Below are 15255 nucleotides of genomic sequence, written 5' to 3'. Positions count from 1 at the left end.
GTTATTTTTGCTTTTTACTTCTATTTGCCACTTGTAGAACTGTAGTTTAAAATACATATCATACTCAAGGTTATGATGTTGTACTGAATATCAGCATTGCTGTGATTGTCTTCTGCAATTTTCAAAAAAGGTCTTCATCAATCACATCTTTATTCCTCCTATCCCAGCCATCTAGCTAGCTTACCTCACAGTAACCCACAATTTTCGTTGAGTTGATTTGAAGCAGGTAAGGGCCAGCTGAGGCTTTAACTGATAGTCCAAATGGTGCGAAACATGACTCATATACTACATGTATCCAGGGATCCTTCTGATTGGTCCCAATGCCCATGCTATAGGACAGGGCTAGTCAACTCTATTGTTCAGGGGGGGCACATTTTCAGTTGAGTAGGCCTGTTATATGAAGTATTGTACAGAACAAGTATTTCTACAGCCCTAAAACACGTTTTTGGTAAACCAAGCAAGCCATTCTCATTGTTAAATGAAAACCATCAACATGGCTTTTTCTTCATATACATGATGCCACAACACTACATATTTCTTTCTTGCACACTAGTTTTTTTCTTATTACAGGATTAAACTTGAGTTCAAGAAACAGATATCAATAGCAGAAAGCATGAGTAATACCACAATAAACATGAGGAAGAAGAGTTATACAAGATGACTAATGGTGATGAAGAACAGAAAAGCAAATGAACTAACTCTCATGATTCTGCAGACATCTCAAAATAATCTTTAATGGATCAGCAAAGATATAAAGTGAGCACTTCCCTCTTTTGACCATCACTGGGAAATCCTGATCCTTACCAGTCATGCTCATTGTACAGTCTGTTGGCGGATGAGCTTAATGTCCTTTTTGGTCAATGTGAAAAGGAAACTAAGCATGCACAGCATAAGGTCTTCTGACAACAACAAGTTGCCTGACCGCTAGTTGACCCTGGTTAAAAAACTACAGACATTTTTTTCTCTATATATTTTACACTATGAAAAAAGGCCTCTAAACATTTAAAATGTTGCTGGTGATGACGCACGTTTCAGGAATTTCAATTCTTTCTAATTAATAAGAACATACTATATATATATATATAAAAAATGACCAAATTCAACACTAGTAACTTGGTTGAGTTTTAGGAAAAAGCATATCCAGACTTGAGCTATACCCATACCTGTAAAGTCCTCCATCGGGCAAAAAAAGTTTGATTAAATTAACCTTATAATCCAAAATTACTCACATTCATGAAAACAACAACAAAGAGTAATCTGTTCCGGCTATTAATCAACAATAGAACATCTGCTACAAGACCGTGCAGGCTATTTCAAAGAAGTTGTCAATGTACAGCACCAGTGTTTGAGGTCGTCCGTGGTAACATTCTTAGAATAGGTATCTCTCAATACGGCTTCCTCGTGATACAATAAAACAAATAAGCTCAGTACAAACATATGAGCCAGGATGGCATTACCTACAAATGGCACAAAATTTTATTTTATCAAGACTTGTAGATTGGAGCAGATATACTTCCATAGAATGTCAAAATGATGTGATGTAATAAATGAATAATTCATGATTATCAAATTGGGACTATCCATTTATTTAGTGTGATTGAGTTAAAATATAAGAAATTCTCTCTTCTGCTCTCCATGCTGTGTTTATGTCCCGTGCCCTCAGCCTGACCCCGGGCCGTCCCTTTGGAGCCAGAGTAAAGGAAACATATAGACTCTTCCTAGAAGTCCCCACCGTATGTCATAGAGGCGGTGTGCAGGAGGCTCGTCCGTCAGACAGGAAATTAGAGAATGTTTGCATATGCATTCCTAGGAGCCAAAATGCAATGTCAACTGACACACTTAGCTTCACTCAAACAAATACTTTGAAACACTGATAACAGTTACTAGCTAACAGGTTTCCATGCTTACTGTTTTTGAGCTGTGATTTGTGTGATCATCAAGCAAACATGGATGTGTATTTAAGGAAACACAAATAAAAAGGTTAAAGGGGAAAATAGAAAAAAAATAATGAATACAACCAGGTCGCAAAACAGTGATTAACAATAATAACTCAATGTTAAGCACTTTGTTTTTTTAAATTTCATACGTAAATAAAGTGGATTGGAGGGGAAACAATGTAATGTCAATATGAAAAGAAGGACAAATCAGTAAGTGGCTTACTGATGTGTTAATTATGAATTGTGATAAATAATAACATTGAATTAAAATGAAAGAACATGTTCAAGGTCATTTTCCATACATTCCTGGATGCCTTTACATTTTTGAACTACAGTCTTTCTTGTGTGAGTCAGCGTTATGGTCGCTGCAGAGCTTAGCTGAATACAATGTTGACTGATTGTTGAACTGTTTGCTCAAAGGGCTGTTTGCTTATGTCTGAGTCAACATGAGAGAGAGAGAGGAGAGGGAGACAAGGTACGTGCTGCAAGCCATGCTTCGTGGCCAGGGCAGGGGATTGGGGTGGGAGGTGAGGGATGTGTGAGGAGTGCGGGGGCAGGGGAGTCCAGTCACAGTGACTCCTTGGTTGGAATGGGACACAGTTATTGGAATTAGAATGATTTGCAAATTTGGGGATGATCGTGAATGTACTTTCTCTGTGCCAGACTTAAAAATACCCAAACAAATAAACAAAGATGACCAGTGGTGATGCAAATGACTTAATGAGTGAAAGACTATATCATCAATTTTTACATCTGTGCGTTGTGAGTTGCACTGAGTGTGTTTGTGTGTGCGGCTGTTTTGCTTTCTCATCCCAGTTTTGGGCAAACAGCCAGCAAGGTCTACTCCTCTGGCGCGACACAAGACAGGAAGCTAACATAAAAGAATAGGGGGACTGACTGTGAGGGACCCAGGAGCCAAGGCAGGAGCCAAGACAGTAGACAGTGACGAAGTCGGAAGTTGTTTCAGCTTGCAGGCATTCACAGTGACCAGAATCATACCACTCTAATGACCTGAAATTGGTCCCCAATGATGTCCACAAGTGAGAGATCATTCCAGGACAGGAGCCTCATCACTGGTGTTTCTCACCGCACAAACACTCTTATTTGACCAATGGGTACAACATCAAATCCCCTCTGTCCCAATGCCCACACTTTCCTGCTACTTGATGGCAGGTTACTGGTGTTTCAGAGCTCCAGATAGCAAATACATCAAAACAAGGATAGCAGTCTAAAGCCACGCTATTCTCTATGGGAGGGTTTACCTTTAAACAGTTATGATTTGTGATTCATTCTATTGCAAGAGTGCTAAACTTTCTAAAGACGACAAAGTGAAAATGCTGATATTTAGCAGGTATAACTTAGAGGATGGAAAGCACATGCAACCCACCAATTTCAGGATACGTTTGGCTTGTCAATATAACATTTCAGGTCAGCTGCAACCATGGCAGATTGTTTTTTTAAATACATGTTTTATATAGTCAAGGGTTACAAAAAATAGGATATATGCCATACTCATACTCAGATTCCACCGACTTCAGAGTGACTGAATTGTGAGGTGACAAAGATGTAAGAAACAATAAATTAATAAGTGAGTGGCCCGTGGAAACATTTAGTGACCAATGGAGAAGATACAATCATTTTCAATTCATTTAATACACCTGGAGGTGATAGAAATATCCGTTTTGCAAATTTTAAGTCACAAACCTGAAGATTGGAAATATTTAAATTACATCTGACAAGTTGAAATATAATGGCAAAGGTTAGTAACAATTCCTCTGAAAAAAATTTCTGGACAAATCTTCAAATAAATCCATAGAGAGGTGAACTCCCTGACCTTCTAATGGAACCCTTGGTTCAGTACTGAGAGCCAATCATGTGATTATTCCTTTTCATAGTGCTATGAATTTCAAACATGTTTGTCAATTACATAAGAAACACAACATACAATTATATCCGCGTAGCTATTTTACTATTAATTTTGAAATAATGTTACAATTTCAATACTATCAATTTTTAACAAATGTTTCCAATGCTTGTACTCCAGATGTAGAATTTATTTTTATCCACACAGAAATAATTCACTGACTACCTGGGAATCCCTTGGCTGTTGCCCTGACAGGCCATGGTGTCTTCAGGTCATAGATGATGGGCTCAAAGATTGAATTGGATCCTACTGGATGGTTGTGGTGTAATTAATTGTGCATGCTACTTTTGGAAAGGAGTTCTTGATAACTTCAAATAAATTATTTGATTGCTTACACTCGACTTCCTATGTACGTACGGTTTATTTAAAATGAATTTCTCAATGACCATCAGAATTGCCTTGAATGATGTACCATTACAACATCACATCCCTTCCTGCTGCTCTGTGAGCATTACTTTGCTGCTGTGTCATTGTTTTTTTTCCTCGTATCTGGAATGCTCTGGTCTATCCAAGTTGCATGTGTGGTATTCTTCATGGCCCAGCTGCCTCTAGTCTCACCTTCTGTTATCTAATGGGCCTCTCATAGATTGTCACTTCCACTTCATGCCCCCACACACTCGTCTGGCTGTCCTGTCTAGTATTTTCCTGACTTGCTGACCCTGAATATACTTCCTGTTCAGCTCTTAATGGTAGGCTGTACATTTCCCAAAACCTTTTAGGGTAAGTTCAAATTGTTTACCATAAATACATTTTACTATACTATAAATATATATTAAAAGAACATCTAATTACAAATAAATACATTGATTTGACTTTCTCTCAACAGTAGTTTTCTTGGTTTGGTTAACAATTTCATGTTCCTGACATCTTACTGTCAGTGTTGTCAGAGGGTGTTAGGGGGGTGCCACCCATTCCCCTCAATAAGAAAGACAGACCTTCACTGAATACATTTTTTAAATTAATTTTCAATAAGAGTTATACATACATGTACAATTTTTGAAGGGAAATGTAAATATGTTGTAGTTATTGAGTAAAATGCTGAATCAGCAATACAAATCTAGATTTAAAACTTTCTACTTGTTACTGATTGGTGACATGTTTCCAGTCTTGGCAGCTAGAATCCAACGCTCACCCAATCCATGCACATTTGCTCCTACTTAATACAAGACATAGGGGCTTCGATGGGCCCAGGTAAAATACGCTCATCAGCGTATTACACACCACCACCCAAAAAAAGGAAGCACAGGGATGCATCCAATGAGACATAAAGACAGAGACATTCAGTGTTGCTTCTTAAGAGAATTGACTGTTTCTAAAGATGTATCAGAGCAGCAGACCAGACTAGCATGAGTCAGCAGTTTTTAAGTTTGTCTCCACAGAGTTTAGGAAAAACATGCCTGTAGTACAGCATAAGGTGTTGTTTGTTAAGTATGTCAAGTAGAATAGATCTTTTCCAGTTGTGTTAGCCAGCTAACGGCATTTTTCAGTATGTGTTAGCAACAAGCTAAATAAATTTAGATTTTCACCCCGGTACAGAAATCCACTGCTTTCAACATAAATCTGGTGGACGATATAAGACAATTTTCTAAAAGATAGTACTTTAAAAAATAGATTTTTCTAAAATGTAGGTATATCTGATTAAAATAGTATTTGAGCTTCCAAATTTAAATACACCAGAAGTGTGTAGCCAAAGCGCTTGAGCCTCATTAGACTCATCATCTCTCATTAGCCTCTTGTTACCAAAGAAGACGTACTACAAACTTACTACATATTCCAATGCTACCTCGCTGTTTAATGTCCAAAAAAACTGCCTTGCTTCACTAGACATGCACTAATAGTGAAATAGCAGAGTGCGGCGACTGCCCAAGCAGCTGGGGGTTCAGAGCCTTGCCCAGGGGAACCTCGGCAGGAAGTCTTACCTTTAGTTACCCCTTCTTTATAAGATATCATCAACGTCTCCCTACCAGTCGTTTAAATCTGTAAATTGTGAATAAACCTCTCCTTAAAAGTCTACCCTTGTTTCAAGCACCGTAGCTACTTACAGGCCAATCTAACATTCCCTTTGTTGCAAAAATCCTCTGGAAAGTTGTGGCTAATCAGTCATGTGACTTTCTTTATATCTTAGTGCTCTACATCTTTGTGCTGCTTTTGACACGATTGACGATCACATCCAGTACAGAGACTAGAACATTCAGTGGGCATCACAGCAATTGCATTAGGTTGGTTTAAACTATATTCATCAGATCTTCTATGTTTCTAACTAAGTTCAATATTTGCATTTTATATATGCTTCCTTTACATTATATCATCAGGAAACATGCTATTACAGAGGACGCTTGTGATTTCAAGATGATACCTAATCATATTCATTTAATGCAGCCAGATGAAATCCATCACCTAACTAAACTCAATGCATGCCTACAGGATCACCAGAAACCTTTTTTTGTCTCTTTTTTAGACAAAATTGGAGTTATTGAACACCTCACAAAAATATTTTCCAATTTGATATCTGCTCAAGTTGGCATCAGCCTGGCATCCAGCACAATTGTTAGCATTTCATTTAATCAGGATATGTCCTTTAACTCTCTCATAGAACACAATTCAAGAAAAACCTTTTTCAAATCCACAACATCCTGACACATCCTTGCAGAAAATCTACTCCATGCATGTGTTACTTCTATGATGGATCGTATCTTTTAGGTATTAGCTTCTCTCCTATAAAATCTTTCTTCACATTTACAAAGCTGTCGCTGGATCAGGCACCTTCATATCTGTAAGAGATTATAGTGCCCTTTTACTCCTCTAGAACAGAGCATTTCCAGAATGCAGGCCGGCTTGTGGTACTTAAATTCTTTAGTAGTATGAGAGATAAAGCCTTCAGTTTTGAGGCCCCTCCCATTTGGAATCATCTACTACTCGTGACAGTATAAAAGGCAGACAGCCTCTCCCCTTTTGGAGTAGACTATAAATACACCGTTGATTTTGGGGTTAGAGCCATAAGTCTTGTTTATCTGTTGTTGCTGTTGATGGCCTGTATCTTCAGGGGCCCGTTTCTGAAAGGTTTAGTGAAAACACTGAGTCCGTTTACCCTGAAATGAGGGAAACTCTGGGTATTTCGTTTCAGAAGAGGAGGTCACTCAAACCCGAGAAAGAGGGGTAACTCCAGGCTGTTTCAGAGGGAGAGGTTACTTTACCTCTGAGTCAGTTACTATGGTAACTGAGTCTGTGAACCTAACCTGGTCGGGAGCAGGTTTTCTTCAGTGAACCCCGAGTTTCTCTCTGACTCCGCCCTCTTTCAGAGCCAGAAACGCCATTTCATTTCCTCATTCTTTCATTCAGTCCGTATCACGCCGTGTTAGTGAAGATTCACCGTTTGTCTGAATAAAAGTCCAGGTTGTTTTAATATGATATGTTAGGGTGGCAATAGCCTGCTACAGTGTATAAAACAAACTATTTTATCGAACATGGCGTCTTTTAGTCGAGCCTCGGTATGAAGAGGCTGCATTACTCCGCAGGGAGTTAGAGTCTACATAAACGTTAGGAGATGTTCATTTAATTAGGGTTAATTAATAAACTAAACAGGATAAAGGACATTAAGCATTCATTTGGGGTGAAAGTTAATGCACATTCAAATAGAATGAAGTAGGCTGTAGCCTACTTTGTTTAATAGGCTAAAAATATGATTAAAATACCACTGTTAAATTAAATTGTAGGTTTAATACAATTCCACCAATTTTGACCTGCAATATTATAATTCTGATTAAATATTAAATGAATAGACTTCATTACGCGCTGACGCGAGCAGCTGTTTTCTCTTACACCACTTCTCTCTCCTTTGCCGCTGCAGCAGTGTTCCTTTTTTTCCTTCTTAAAACCTGTTCATATTCACCGTATGTCTGCATGAAGATAGACTTTATTTCGAGATGGTTAAAGTAGGAGGATCTCTTTTTTGTCACCTGTTGCCATGGTGAATCGCAGAATCAGGGCTCCATTCATGTTGACTTTTTATCGTCGTGGTGCACGCGCTGAACAGAGTGGACCTACTCAGAGTTGATTTAACTTAAATCTGCTGATCTGGAACCTAAAATTCAGAGTTTCCTATCTGAGAGTAAATCAACTCAGACCTCAGGGTTAGACTGAGGGTTTGTTCGACCTTCTTTCAGAAACGGGCCCCTGGTCTCTATATTTGCAAAAATCTGTCAGAATATGTTATTAAACGTCATTTTAAGTTGGATTTTTCCAATGATCCATTACTGGATCTCTCCACATGAAATCACAACTCTTGTTCAGCCCCGTTTGTGTTGTTAGAGTTAAAATAAACATGTTTATTGACGAGACTACCTGACCTTAACCCACAGCACTCATCACTGTGCAGCTACAGTAGTAGTTGTTGCTCAATTTTACTAGTGTTAACTTGTGTTATTAGCTCATAATCGGAGTGTGTAAGCCTTAGCTCGCTTAAGTCTCAGCTCAATACAGACACTAAGCAGCTGAGACAGAAACGTTTTTACCGATGGTGGGTTTCTCTTAAAAAAAAAAAAGCAATGATGTTTATGTGCACTGAAGTTGGAGCTGTTTCAAACAAATGTAATTTAAATTGGGTCACACAAAAATTCCTAAAAATACATAAGAAAATTATTTCATGTGACCAAGTAATGCCTTCTCACTCAACATGTGTACATCTTATCTATTGGAAGGAGGTCTCTATGTAATTGCAACGCGTTCACAGTTTGATGTTGTCAGGTGAAGCTCAAGCTAGTTATCAGTATGTTTGGCAGTTTACCAAAAGGTGCCAATTCAGTGTTGAACAACCAGCTCTTTTTAGGATTCATTTTGGATTCTTGAGGGACTTGTTACAAACACAGGGATAGTTCTAAGTATTTCACTAGTATTTACATTTGGCATTTATGCAGGTAACAGTCAAAGCTTTGTTTGTACTATAAAGAGTAGATTCAGCTTGGCCAAGGTTCATGCTAAAGTCAACCCCTCCTCTTGAAGCTTATGAAAGGTATCTTATAGGACAGCTACAATTATCAATAGTACCCAGAACAATGAGGTCAATATTATGTTCCCCCAAAACAAAAGTGGCATGTCCCATAAATTAAAGGAATACAATTTAACAATCTAGGAGGACCTTAATATTGGAATGCTTTCATTTTCTATGTTGAAACGTGCCAACTAAGGGAAAAATCAAACAACACTGATTTGTTAAGCCAAGACCAATACTTGCATCACACACTCCATGGAACACATCGGTCAGGACATTTGGCCGACACCACAAGAAAGCATTCACCAATAACTAACTGCAACTAATACACGCTTTCCCAATCACTTAATGTAGAAAATAATTAGTTAAATAATGGCTTTGACAGGTAACTCATGGGCGACCAGCTGTAAATACTGCACCACTAAATCTGGATAACAATAGTGGTATACTTTCTTTTAACTGAACTAAAGGTTCTGTGGCTTACCTTCCACATTATGATCAATAACAGCATCATTTTTAGACATGTGTGATCAACTTTTTAAAATATAAATACATTATTTGTTGCATGTTGCACATAATCAAATGTCTGATATAAATAAGGAACTTTGTCCTGAAACTTTCGAAGTTGCATTTTTCCATCCATGCATGCAAATAACTGTATTTCAGAATCTAAACAGATGTGTTTTAGGAGCATACTGACTTCTTGTTCTAGATTAAATATGTTTGCTTAACCTAATACTACAATAACATTTAAAAGCAGTAGTTCTTTTGACAAAACAAATAAGTCAGCTTTTCTGTTTCTACAAAAAGTGTCACACATTTCAAGCCTCAACTGCTCACCTTCAACTACTCAAGCCACAATATTCCCACTCAACTAAAGAATATTGTTTTTTGCTAACACTTGGAGAAGTTTTGATAAATCTGCGTTGGGTTAGAAAAAGGTCAGTATATTTTAGATCTGGATAAAACATAAGCTTACTACCAGGTAATCCATTTGCTCTACAGCACACAGGACTAGACAAGTGCTTCTACTGCCGACCGGGGATGTAAAGCACATAGTGTGTATGGCTGTGTAGCTGCCCCATTCTTCCTCAAATGTCTGTTTATCCTAGTATGCATGCTGCCTCAGAGATATTTTAGGTTCCATTGTTGTCCTTCAAACTCTTTGTGAAAAGTCCCTGGGGATTTGTTTTCATAGCAATCAATATTAATGGACGTTTAAAAAACTAGCCATTCTTCAGTCACGATGAAAATAAATGGTTGGTCCCGGACAGCACACATATATACAGACAGGATTTCTGGCCTCATTTCAAAAACATTTTAAAACATAAAATAACCAAATAACTATTGTTTTGGGGGCGGCAGTAGCTCAGTCTGTAGGGACTTGGGTTGGGAACCGGACGGTCGTCGACTCAAGTCCTGATGCAGACCATAATATGGAAGTTGGTCTGGTAGCCGGAGAGGTGCCAGGGCACTTCCTAAATACAGCCGAGGTGCCCTTGAGGAAGGCACCGGACCCCCAGCTGCTCTGATGTGTAGCAGCCCCACTCTGACATCTCTCCACTAATGCATGTGTGTGAGAAGCATGTCTCTCAATATAGAATGTAAACCAGAATTTCTCTCAGGGATTAATGAAGTATATACAATACCATTTTAAGTCCCTACAATTCATTATACTAATCATTTAAATTCAGAGATTATAATTTGCTAACAAAAAAAAGGTTTAGGTAATCCCATCTTCAATATCCCACTGCAAACCTCTTCACAGCATGTACATTTCACCACCAGGGGGCTCTTAATCAAAACAAAACTAAAGATGACTTTGAGGCTGACAGGGAACCATGGGAGTGATTCTGTACACTACTCCACCCTCACCTCTCTCATGAACATTTCTCTGAGTTGACCCTATTGAATATGAGTGAGCAAAACAGCAGCACATACAGCAATATGTATAATAGCTTTCAGTTGCAGTTCCAGCTTCCATATGTAGCAGTCTTTGACGTGTCATCCTGTGTTTCCACGGCAACAATAAAGATGTCTTGTCTACCACCTTACAGCTACAAAGTTAAGGATTTATCTGGCTTTGATAACTGTTGGAAATATTTGAGGTAATGTAAGTACACAACTAAATATATAGAACATCGGTTTAGTCAATTTTTAACTAAAGTAGATGTTTCAGTGGAAACATTTTGCATATAGTAGCTAGTCAAAAATAATACTTTTTATCCAACCAACACTGCCTGAGATGGTAAAAAGATCTTGTGCCTGAGAGCAATAATCCCCTCATCCTAACATGAGTTAATTCAAGTCAATTACTCAGTTTACATTTAAGAAGTTTAATTTCTTCTGCCAAAAATGTCTGCCTGTAGCTGGATGATGTGTGTTGGGGAGCAGTTGTTATGGATAGAGTAAACCGCTGCTGCAAGGTAGTAAAAATGAATCTCAAATGCTGGGATTTTTAATTTTGTAACTATCTCCAAAAAGAAATGTGTAGAGCTGATGTAACAGCTTTCAATCCATGATTTTGGATTATACATTCTCATACAGCAACTTCACTACAGTCACAACGAGTCATGAAAAGACAGCATGTGGTGGATGCTTGATTGTCAAACTCATAGTGTGGGTCTCTACAGTCCTTGAACCCACCTATTTGTTAGGTTGGAGACGGGCCCTCTAGTGATCAACCAACAGATCCCCGATCCAATGGGAGCGTGGCAGGGTGTGAAGTGGCCCAACTATTGTATCTGCCTCATGCCTCCTTTCTGTTAAAAAATACAAACATACATAGACTTGCTTGGTGACCTTGTTCAGATATTAATAAAATGCACACGTTGCTATGATCAAGCTATCATTTAATATTAACACAACTGGTTAAATTAAAATTTTGGTAGGGGTTAAGAACCTGCATCTGGTTTAGGTCTGTGTCCAGCAGCTGAGCTCTTGTCCTCACCAGTGTGACTCAAGCAGTCATCGGAGTAACAGCACTCACATAAAGCATTGTCTCCCTCTGTTGAACGCCACCTGAATCACAGACATATCCAGCTAATTACACTTTACATCACAGGACTGAATAGGCTGAAACAAAAAAATCAAGAGCAGAATAAGAGATCATGATGAACTGATTTGACTACTAAAGGTCATCAACAGTTTGGCAGCCTCACCTGAATGAGGGTCTATGAAAGTAGCATGCTTTATTCATATGGCTGTGTGAGTGTTCTTTCAGAGTGGCCCTCAGGTGGCAGCTGATGAACATCTAGAATAACAAAGCCGGATAATTTAGTAAAGTAATGCAATATTAATTACAATGCATATGTATAATGTTTAACAACCAAAGAAAACTGTAGATTGAATAGGAACAGAAATCTTTTGGTCACAAAAGAAAAGTTTGAGGCACACAGATTACTGTTTCAAAAACAATTATTTTATGCAGTAAGTAAGGGGGGATGTAAAGATTAATTATAAAATCGTGATGAATCAATTCAAAGGTGTCAAGGTTCACATCGGTATTCTGAAAAATGAATCGCAATAATATTGTGAGCGTCAGCAGCTGCAGAGCAAGATTTAGAAATTGAGGACGCACCACCGTCTTTTAAACGGAGGTGTGGAAGCATTTTGGCTTCCCCAAGACAGAAAATGAAAGAGGTGAGAAGATAACAGACGAGACAAAAACTGTGAGCAGATATTACAAGAAGACAGAGAACTACACAAATAACACAACAAACATGATGCAGCATTTAATCAACACAATGAGAGGCTCCAATCACCTCCCCTTGTTGAGAGAAAAAAAAACATTAAAAGACCAAACCACACTGACAAGCAGGTTAGCAGCCCATAAGGAATCTTTTTCACCAGTCTCATTTTGTAAAATAAATCGTGAGAGAATCGTATTGTGAGTTGAGTGAATCGTTACATCCCTAGAAAGTAATGAGCTACTGTAAATATGGAGTTCTGTAACCTGATCCACAGACTCCTTGGTGAATTGGAAAGCTTGGACACTGAAGCACAGTCTGTCATTTTGCTTCCGTGGGAGGAATTTGGAAGAAGAGCCTGGCACCATACTGTCCATAAGACATCTGTAATGACAGAGCATGAATCAATGAACGGCATATATTTCACATGATGTGTCCAACCTAGTCAAATCAAAACTGAATGACAACAGCACCTGGCTGTGATTAAACATTTATTATACTTTAAATTATATGGCTAGCATGTCATTGGATTTACCACTGCGCCATATGACAAGTGCCGAATTGTCAAAATGTATTATTTCCATTTAGAATTTAATTATGAATGAGATATTTACCCGTGCTTAGTGATGAACTTATAGCTTGGCATGGAGAGAGGGTCAGGATTAAACGTAGCGACACAGTAGTCGACATAAAGAGTAAGAGAAGGGTGAAGAGGGGCTTTGATACCAGCCTCCAAAAACACAGCTTCCCCCTGTTGATACACCGAGGAGCGACGCGTAGAGGAACAGCCATCTACATACGACAAGGAAAAACAGACACAAATATATTTTTTCAAATCCCCATTATAATAAGTATGACACGTGATCTCACCTTCCATGGTACGCAGGGAGAAGTGCAGGAGGCCAAATGCACTGATAGTTAAAGTCATAGGTAGCCATGTTGGGATTAATGGTTCCCCAGTCACTGTCTGCTTCCTGCACACAGACAAATGCAGGTTTTAAAAAATAAAAAAAAGAGTTAGCGAAGCCTAACAGAAACTGTTGAACTTGTTCCTGTAAGAAATGTTTCAGCACAAGAAACCAAAAGAAGATTTGTACATGGTAAATGGACTTTTCTAGACTTCTGATTACCTTTCACACTGCAGGTCACACCTACACATTCACACTCATTTACACACTGAAGGCAGAGCTAACTCATCCCATTCATGCACATTCACACACCACTGACGAAGCATCAGGAACAAGAGTCTTGCCCAAGGACACATTGGACATTTTAAACCCCCAACGACCAACTCTACCAACTGACCCACAGTACATGGACCAATAAAAATACAGAAACATTGCCTTACCTTTTATAATGGCACTCAACAGGTATGACAGTTGTTGTTCCTCTCACTAACAGACTGCCTGTAGAGGTGGGAACCACAGCAGGAAACAGCACAAGCTTGTTGGTATAGACAAGCCAATCACCATATACCTTGAAATGACCAATTATAAAGGAATAGGAAGTGAAACATACCTACGTTTGGATTAATTCAATTATATTTTGTTATTACTGCAAAGATAAAGTTATGAGGGTAATTTATCTAAAAGTATTTAAATTAGCTCAAAATACTTAATCAGAGGAGGGGTAAACGTCTGCACTAATCAGAGGCGCTGCTTGTCAACAGGCAAGGCAGTCAACGTGGGGCCCCAGGCCAGTAGGGCCCCCCCCCCAGGGCTGATAAACCTTAAACCACAGCAGTGGCTCAAAATTTGCAAAGTTTGCAATGACAGTAGGAAGCCCCCTAAGTGGCCCCATCTGACAGCACTCACTCATATATGACTGAAAGATGCTTGTGTAACATAACTTCTGCTAAAAAAGTGTGATGGTGTCAGATTATTTATAACATAATGTGGACGGACACTGTTTGGAGGGGCCCCTGTAAATGTTTTGGGCCCCCACAAGACTCCACAATCGCCACTGTTGATGCTGTAGCCTACAGGCAAGCATCATATTATCAGAAATTAAACATTCAGTAGAAAATTAAATGATAAGCTGTTTTCCGATACTATAAGCCTTAACTAAACACTAGATACACCTGACTTTTAATTGTGTGACTTTATCTTAACTTGACCTTACCATGACCTCATTACTTACTCTAGACTCAGTCCTACATTCTTGTAATCCAGTTGATATGACCATTTCAAACTCTGACATCTCTGCCTTTGGTCCACATGAACTCTGGTGTGATGTGTTTGTTCCGAGTCGGACATATTCAGGTTTGAACGGAAAACCTCTCTCCTTGAAAAACCGTCGGTTTATGGTTATTGTCATTTTGACTTCTCCGCACTTTATTTTCAGACCACGGGCTTCCTCTGGGGTTGTTACAGCACCTCTTTCTTCATCATTAGAAACGCCGCTGACATACAGAAAGAACACGAACAGAGAGACAAAAGCGGTATATCTTACAAGCGTCGTCATCTCACAACGAAAATAACAAGCAAGCGATGTATTAATTAGCGGGAAATTAATCACAGCCAGGTGTGATGAGATGTGAAGATGCTGCCTTAAAAGTCTGCTGAAACATTGGAAGACCAAGAATTGGGTATCGTTACGACTCGAAAAGATTTTAATTGACTATTAATATTCTGTAAAAACCCTGATAAAGCGGATACTACATGATCCATACATGCTCCCCTTTTAATGCAGAATTACTCCTATTTTATTCCGCAGTCA

General features: G+C 38.7%; 1 protein-coding gene across 1 annotated transcript; it reads right to left on the bottom strand.

Moving 5' to 3' along the window:
- Nucleotides 1–1555: 1555 nt before the first annotated feature.
- On the bottom strand, nt 1556–15070 carry LOC132958461 (zona pellucida sperm-binding protein 3-like). Its single transcript, XM_061031300.1, has 9 exons — nt 14677–15070; nt 13886–14013; nt 13408–13511; nt 13152–13329; nt 12804–12921; nt 12010–12101; nt 11751–11869; nt 11495–11610; nt 1556–1806 (listed from the first exon to the last, which is right to left on the bottom strand). The coding sequence occupies exons 1-8, from the start codon at nt 14998–15000 to the stop codon at nt 11522–11524; spliced, it is 1152 nt and encodes a 383-aa protein (XP_060887283.1). The 5' UTR covers nt 15001–15070; the 3' UTR covers nt 1556–1806; nt 11495–11521.
- Between the last annotated feature and the right edge of the window lie 185 nt (nt 15071–15255).

Source organism: Labrus mixtus, chromosome 23, assembly GCF_963584025.1.
Source record: "Labrus mixtus chromosome 23, fLabMix1.1, whole genome shotgun sequence".
Classification (NCBI taxonomy): Eukaryota; Metazoa; Chordata; class Actinopteri; order Labriformes; family Labridae; genus Labrus; species Labrus mixtus.
The sequence above is the reverse complement of the archived record's forward strand: the minus strand, read 5'-3'. Positions and strand labels throughout refer to the sequence as shown.

What these genes read in the sequence shown, in the direction of transcription:
- LOC132958461 (XM_061031300.1), bottom strand. Translation starts at nt 15,000, where the DNA reads ATGACGACGCTTGTAAGATATACCGCTTTTGTCTCTCTGTTCGTGTTC. An exon ending in CTCCCTGCGTACCATGGAAG is followed by an intron (nt 13,330 to 13,407) that starts GTGAGATCACGT and finishes TGTCGTATGTAG; the next exon opens with ATGGCTGTTCCTCTACGCGT. An exon ending in CCAAGGAGTCTGTGGATCAG is followed by an intron (nt 12,102 to 12,803) that starts GTTACAGAACTC and finishes TTGTTATTCTAG; the next exon opens with ATGTTCATCAGCTGCCACCT.